Source organism: Penaeus japonicus, unplaced genomic scaffold (assembly GCF_977035675.1).
Source record: "Penaeus japonicus unplaced genomic scaffold, GWHDUDI00000001_assembly GWHDUDI00000034, whole genome shotgun sequence".
NCBI lineage: Eukaryota > Metazoa > Arthropoda > Malacostraca > Decapoda > Penaeidae > Penaeus > Penaeus japonicus.
In genome coordinates, this window is record NW_028234436.1 from 12,032,180 (window position 1) to 12,039,679 (window position 7,500).

Genomic DNA, 7,500 nt, shown 5'->3' on the forward strand with positions numbered 1-7,500 from the left:
CTTATTCAACTGTAAATCACCATGGTTTACAAACTCTGTATTGCCAGAATTTACACAGTGGAGGTTGTTGCATTTGCTAGATCAAAAGTACTGAGGCCTTTTCATCGCATAGATTCTCTAAGTTTTGTGAATGATTATGACGTAATGTTTACCATCTGCAAAATATATTTTTGTATGTAGCAGTTTTATTGTATGATTTTTTTATGGCCATTATATTATTTTTTCTTTATCATATAAACCTTATGGCCATTATATTGTTTTTTCTGTATCCTCTTGTACTCATATTCTGGAAAATGACAGATAACCAAAAAATTTCAAGGCAAAACAGATCCACTATGACTCGGTTATTTTTCCTTAGCACTTTTGATTCTGTGGTAAAAGCCAACAAACCTCCACCATTTATATTCGGGCAATATAGTGCTTGCAAACTTTTATGGCATTTTATCAGTAAATAGATTTTAAGTATTGGAAGGCAGTGAGAAAGCCACAGGTCTACAGTTGACTTCAACTTGACCTTAGCTCAAAGCAAACAGCTTAGCTTTCTGGTGAGCATACAGAAACTACCTTGGCGCATATGCATTGTAAGAACAATCATTGTCTATTTCTTAGAAATGTACTTCATATATTTTTTGTTTTAATTGTTCTCACAAAAAACTTATCTTCAGAATTGTCCCAAATTTAATTTAGGGTTCCTTTGATTAGCAATTTCAGGTTTAATGACAGGTTGAGATTAGCATTGGATGAGCCGGGATTTGTGATCATCCACTTATGACCAAAATAGGATATTTTAGGCAATTTTCATTTATCCCAAAGTGATTTTGTTCAATGTGCACCCATGAATGGATTGATGCACAATTTTTTTTGGGTGGTATTGATATTCCATTCCATTGGTCAAATTTGAGATTGATAGAAAATAATAATTATTATTTTATTCATGAATACTCATTCAAAGGACTATTACAATAGTTATTGTCAGGACTTCTGTTAGTATCATTGTCACAATTTTTAACCCATTTTAGAATAAATTGACCATCTAATTATGCGACTGCCTTTCTTTCGCAGATCTGCACTGCTTTAAAAGATGCCAACAGTAATCCTTCTAGATGTGTCTCTGTCCATGAGTCGGGGCGTTGATGTGGGAAGCCCCTGCCAGGATGAAGAAGAAGCCGAGAGGTTAGAGCTGAGGAGGGATCTTGCTGCCCATGGATGCCACAGTCTGCTCGACCACTTTGTCCAACATTGTAAATTAGAATTTGCTTGCTTGGTAAGATTTACGTTTGGTTACATGCTCTAGTCTTAGGATAGATGATCAGACTATATTTATGAAATGGTGATAGAAACATGTTCATGTTCAAGATGATGATAAGTTTCGTAACTGATTTTTGTCTTTATTCCCCAGATTTTCTTTTCATCCGTCTACAAAATTCTTGCACCTTTTACTATATATTCTAAAGTTAGGATAAACATGTTAACTACATGGGAAAAAATTTAGATTGTTAATTGCTTTATCTTGATATTGAATAAGATAATGGTCCATTCCTGCTATGTTCACCTTTTTGCAGATTTCCTTTTCATCTGTATACAAAATCCTTATGCCCTTTACAAGGGATTTTGAATCCATCAAAAATGCCCTCAATTTAGTAGAAGAAGGAGATAAAACGAGCATTGACGTTGGGCTGGTCGGTGCAGCACAGCATATCCTGGAAGAGTGGGGGAATGGAACTCCTTGTCAGGTAACTGAGGAATGCTGTCCCTGCATTTGTTTTACTTCATCTTTTATTGTCCTTTCTACTTTTGTTCTTGTTATATATTATAACCTTTGTATATGAGTAGATAGATAGAGGACTGTCTCCTTTTTGTATATCTCTTACATATATAAATCTCCCTCTCAGATTGTTTTGGTGACTGATGGCAATGCAGGGATAGGACAACATGCCCTCCAGAAGTCCCTCATGTCTCCTCATTCCCGAGGAGCAGCTCAGTTTCCTCTGCCTTTCCCGTTTCCTGCAAAGCTCAGCATTGTTTGCATCGCCAACCCAAGTGAACCATGCTTCCAGGTAAAGCATCTTAAAGGATGATTTTTACTTTTTTATAACATGAAATATCATTTAGATTTGGAAGACTGAGATATGTTGAAGGGAAATATTGTATATCCATCCAAGAAATATTGTTAATTTGATTTGAGGTAGAAAACAAAATTATGTTTGTGAAAAGAAGGTCTTCTTTGATAAATCTATAGAAATGATAGAGTCATTTCACACAGCTCCTAATGAAGTGAATTTGCCAATGAAAGCGTGCTCAAGGATTTTCTTGCTTCAATTTATTTGATTTTGTCATTTCTTTCAACTTTGATTTAGGTACATGGCTCTATATTCTAAATCTATGAATAAGTTATTATTCTCCGTTTTACTTACTAAGATGATTTTCAAAAAGTCTTGAATACATGTTTCAGACTTCAAAACCTCTATATCAACGGTTGATAGAGCTGAATGGAGAGGGCGATATACTCATTCCAGAAGGTGGTTTAAGCAAGAAGGTAAGAAATCTCTCTATGTTAAGTGATTTGCCTATATTAGCACTTCCACTATGGGGTATGTTTCTCAGGGTTGGATCACTTTTACACTACCTTTTTGTCATTCAAAATAATGGTTATTTATTCCTTCAGTTGTGTAACTAGGTCATAATACCAAAATGGTAATTTGTATCACTTTGCTGATATATCATAAATAAGACACATATATCACAGCATTAGTCTAGAAAATAATATATAACACAACATATTAAGATGCCCAGCCTTGCATGAACATCTTAAAATGTGGCCTGTCTCTGAAGGGTAAAGGAAAAATTTAGAGCATTTTTTAAATACTAGTGTTTTATATTATTCTCTAGACTCATGGTATAATACATGAGTCTATGCATGATATATTAGCAAAGTGATACTAATTAGCATTTGGTATGATCAGATATTGTTGCTATGTTATATAACTTGAAAGAATAAATAGCTTGTGATTTCAACAAATGAAAGTGATTTGACCCCCTGAAACATGCCTGTCATCAGGGGGTTAAGGACATGAATGGATACAAAGCATGCATCGTATGCTTTATCTTTGGTATGGTCAGTGTTAGGTTTACTCTTCTCTTACAGTCTGTTTCAGAAATGTTTGACCAGCTGATTAAGAACAACTTCTCCTCCTATTCGGGAACTCTTCACTGTGGGAACTTGTCTGCTCCCATTACCCTGTCTCCCCCACCTCAGGTATGGCTGTAATCTGTATAAACGCACTCTCACCTATTGAAACATTTTGTGATATGGAATTGTGTGTAAGACTTATTTGGTCCTCTTCTTCAAGCCCTACTGCCGTCACCACGATTTTGAAGTGATGCGTGTGAGCGTAGATTCTGCCATCCAAGTGCTGGGATTTCTGAATACAGGAGATGTGTCTTCCCCTCCTGCCTTCTCCAGACATCTTGTGCTTCCTCTTTCCACTAAAGGTTTGTAATATATGATGTACTGTTTCATTTAGACCACTAACCATTACAAATAGATAAAAAGTAAGAGTTTGGAATGGAAATACAATTAAAAAAAATATTCACACCCGAACTCAATATTTATAACTGCAAAACAAAGAAACTGTTCCATGTTTAAAAAAAAACTAATGAAAATATCAGAATGACAAAGTAACAACAGTAGACATGTATATATATTCCTCATATCATAAAACATGATTCTTTGGAAAGCTGTGATGATGATAATGCAGAGTTTTATATACACAGGAGACATGGTGATGCTACCCAAGGCTGACGGCGGGAGTGACGATGAAAGCAGCGGGAACGATGAGGGGAAAGTACCGTCCTTTTGCGTCTTGCTCCATGGCGGGCTAAAGGTGTGTATGGATAGCTTTTTTTTTTTTTTTTTTTTGGTTTCTTATTATTCTTTCCTGTTCTTTTTCTTCTTTTTTTTTTTTAATTCTTCTTCTTTGCCCTCTTCTCCAACTTCTTCTCCATCTGCTTCTCCTTCTTCATTCCCTTCTCTTTCGCCTCCTCCTTCTCCTCTATTTCTTCCCTCTCCTCCCTGTCTTCCTTGTCTTCCTTGTCTTCCTTGTCTTCCTTGTCTTCCTAGTCTTCCTAGTTTTCCCTCTCCTCCTTCTCCTTCTTTTTCCTTTTCCTCTTCCTTTTCCATTTCCATTTCCTTTAACTTTTCTTTTTTTTTTTTTTCTTTTTCTTTTTCTTTTTCTTCTTCATATTCTTTTTCTCCTCCTCCTTCTCCTCCTCCTGCTGCTGCTCCTGTTCCTCCTCCTCCTTCTTCTTCTTCTTCTTCTTCTTCTTCTTCTTCTTCTTCTTCTTCTTCTTCTTCTTCTTCTTCTTCTCCTCCTCCTCCTCCTCCTCCTCCTCCTCCTCCTCCTCCTCCTCCTCCTCCTCCTCCTCCTCCTCCTCCTCCTCCTCCTCCTCCTCCTCCTCCTCCTCCTTCTCCTCCCTTCTTATTTTTTTCATGTCTTTTTGAATATACATATATATATTAATGAATCAGATTTTTTTCCCACTTCCAGAGAGAGAATATGGTGGCTTTGTGTCAAGTTGGTGAAAACTGGTACGGAATTTTATATTCTTGGGCAGACAACAAAAAGAAGTCAAACCTCATGCTGTCAATTTTTGTACCAGGTCAGTAATATGGTATTTGTTGTTGTTATTGATCATATCTTCAATCCTTAATGTTTTCAGTTCAAACCCACTCTTAATATCTTTATGAGGAATTTTGATGAACAGTCCAGCTTCGAAATGAGCTAAAAAAAAAAAAAAAAAAAAAAAGATAATTTTTTCATTGGTGTTTCACAAGATAAATAAAAGATTTAGAGAACTGGACTTCATTGGCTTGGCATTAATATTTATTTTGTTCCTTTATGTCGAATGGAGATTTAGAGAACTGGGCTTATATTTATTTTGTTCCTTTATGTCGTATGGAGATTTAGAGAACTGGGCTAATATTTATTTTGTTCCTTTACGTCGAATGGAGATTTAGAGAACTGGGCTGATATTCATTTTGTTCCTTTACGTCGAATGGAGATTTAGAGAACTGGGCTAATATTCATTTTGTTCCTTTACGTCGAATGGAGATTTAGAGAACTGGGCTAATATTCATTTTGTTCCTTTACGTCGAATGGAGATTTAGAGAACTGGGCTAATATTCATTTTGTTCCTTTACGTCGAATGGAGATTTAGAGAACTGGGCTAATATTCATTTTGTTCCTTTACGTCGAATGGAGATTTAGAGAACTGGGCTAATATTCATTTTGTTCCTTTACGTCGAATGGAGATTTAAAGAACTGGGCTAATGTTTATTTTGTTCCTTTATGTCGAATGGAGATTTAGAGACCTGGGCTAATATTTATTTTGTTCCATTACAACGAATGGAGATTTAGAGAACTTGGCTAATATTTATTTTGTTCCTTTACGTCAAATGGAGATTTAGAGAACTGGAATTCATTGGCTTGGCTAATTTATTTTTGTTCCTTTACGTCGAACGGCACCAACTCCAAATGGCTTTCCCCATCAGGTCATGATGTTATTCCGTGGATGGGGAAATTATCTAATCTTGGACCGGCTTCACTCCTGCCCACAAATCCATATGGAGCAAATGACTCGACGCCTTTCCCAATAAAGGTAAGATATCTGCCATGAAAAAGATTGCTTCTCTAGCAGTTGATTGAGATGGAAAGAACTAGGGTGAAAAACCTACATTGAAGCATTGTAACTCCTGTATTCTTGTAATAATAAGACTATCAACATTGATGATTTTTTTTTTTCTAATGTTTAACTATTTTCACATATGAAGGAGGTCTGGCTAGTTTTTCTCATGCTTCTTGTTAGAAAATTCATTGAGGCAACTTTGGATTGTCATGTCATATTTTCCCATTGAAAATGTTATATATATTCAAAGTACCAGGTGTCATGTATTGAAATTTAGATAACTATTCAATCAGTTGATGGTTATATTAAAAATATAAATGTTAAACAGAATGTAAAATTTCTTGTGAGTACTCCTGTTTTTAAATATTTTTCAAAATAATCAATTTTACTGTACTGAAAATATCTCCATAGCAATGGACCAGAATTCAAGATCATGTGATTTTTACCTGTTGTTATCAACTGTATTCTAGGTCACAAGAGATGTACTTACATAAGAAGTTCATGATACCATTGCAATTCTAGGCCGTATCGTTAAGATGAGACACCAATGCAACTTTCCCTTACCAATGCTGGGGAGGCCCAAATCATAATACATTCAACGCTAACATACCTTTTAAAAAAAATTTCAGGTTCATGACAAGAAAAGCTATGCCCTTAATTGTGTGGTGTGGGTTCGGCAAGGGGGCTTACAGTCAGATATACAAAAAATCCTGCGTCATGCAAGAAAACTGCCTGACAAGACTCAAAGCTTTTACAAGGTATGTAGGTTCTTATATCAGCAGAGATAACCAATATAGAGAAAGCTGCTAATTTTTTCATTTGTGTTTCACAAGATAAATTAATTGAATAAAACTTTCTTTTCGGAGACTTTATGGAACCAATGCTTTGTTTTTACAGATTTCATTATGTATATCATTTATTCAAGGATTATTTATTGTGAAAAAATGACAAAAAATAGACTTTCTTTTAGTCTTTGATGAAAGTTATGATCATTTACCAAAGGGCAGTTTGGCAATTTGGCCATTTTGGTTTTTGAAAGAAAATTAGCATTTCCTGGGAATAATTTTCTGCTTAATCAATACAGCCACATAGTTAAGACTAATAATTTTACTTCTAGTACTATTACTTGACTAAATGGTTGTTTTCCCCAACTCAATTAGGAACTGAACCGCGTGCGTAGAGCTGCCCTGTCATATGGATTTGGTGAGCTCCTAGAAGGACTGGCGAGCGTCCTGGAACGAGAGTGCACTTTGCTGCCCTCTTCTGCCAGTCCCGTGGCAGCCATTCAGCTCCAACACGCATATAAAGCACTAAGAAATCACAATAAGAAAGATTTCCGGCAGAACATAACACCTTTGAAGACTACCTATTCAGGAAATGACTGATCGGAAAATATACCGAATTATTATTTAGATAAAACTAATTGTCATTGATTATAATGGCAAGTAATAATTTGTATTACGAATGCTCTAGATCAAATATTCAGATTGTAAACATTTGGATAGATGAATAACATTTGTTATTGTTTAGAGTGCAATTTCGTTATCATAACAGGAGGTATAATTAGAATGTGAATCTTTATGAGTATGATTTTTTTTTCCATAAGATATCAAAATGTAAAAAAAAAATGGAGAAAAGAGAATTATCAAAATTAATTGCTGGAGTACCATTTCCCTAAGTTCAAACATGCTTTTGGAACTTCTTGGGCAGTACCAAGGATTCAGTCAGATTTAATGTGAAATATGTGTAACATATTATTCAAGAAAATGTGAATAAAGTGTAGATTGTTTATACCCAATCCATAAAACTATTTAG

General features: G+C 35.3%; 1 protein-coding gene across 2 annotated transcripts in view; it reads left to right on the forward strand.

Moving 5' to 3' along the window:
• Positions 1 to 7,500, forward strand: part of IntS14 (integrator complex subunit 14) — an 8,777-nt gene that overhangs the window by 449 nt on the left and 828 nt on the right. For both annotated transcript variants that reach the window (XM_086530837.1, XM_086530838.1), the window contains 11 exons: positions 1,063 to 1,264; positions 1,563 to 1,733; positions 1,893 to 2,057; positions 2,453 to 2,536; positions 3,146 to 3,256; positions 3,351 to 3,492; positions 3,775 to 3,884; positions 4,548 to 4,659; positions 5,552 to 5,658; positions 6,315 to 6,443; positions 6,846 to 7,500. The exon at positions 6,846 to 7,500 is cut by the window's right edge and continues 828 nt beyond it. In XM_086530837.1, the coding sequence (XP_086386963.1) occupies positions 1,082 to 1,264; positions 1,563 to 1,733; positions 1,893 to 2,057; positions 2,453 to 2,536; positions 3,146 to 3,256; positions 3,351 to 3,492; positions 3,775 to 3,884; positions 4,548 to 4,659; positions 5,552 to 5,658; positions 6,315 to 6,443; positions 6,846 to 7,070 (1,539 nt within the window). In that variant the 5' untranslated portion in view covers positions 1,063 to 1,081 and the 3' untranslated portion in view covers positions 7,071 to 7,500. The remainder of the gene's footprint in view (positions 1 to 1,062; positions 1,265 to 1,562; positions 1,734 to 1,892; positions 2,058 to 2,452; positions 2,537 to 3,145; positions 3,257 to 3,350; positions 3,493 to 3,774; positions 3,885 to 4,547; positions 4,660 to 5,551; positions 5,659 to 6,314; positions 6,444 to 6,845) is intronic.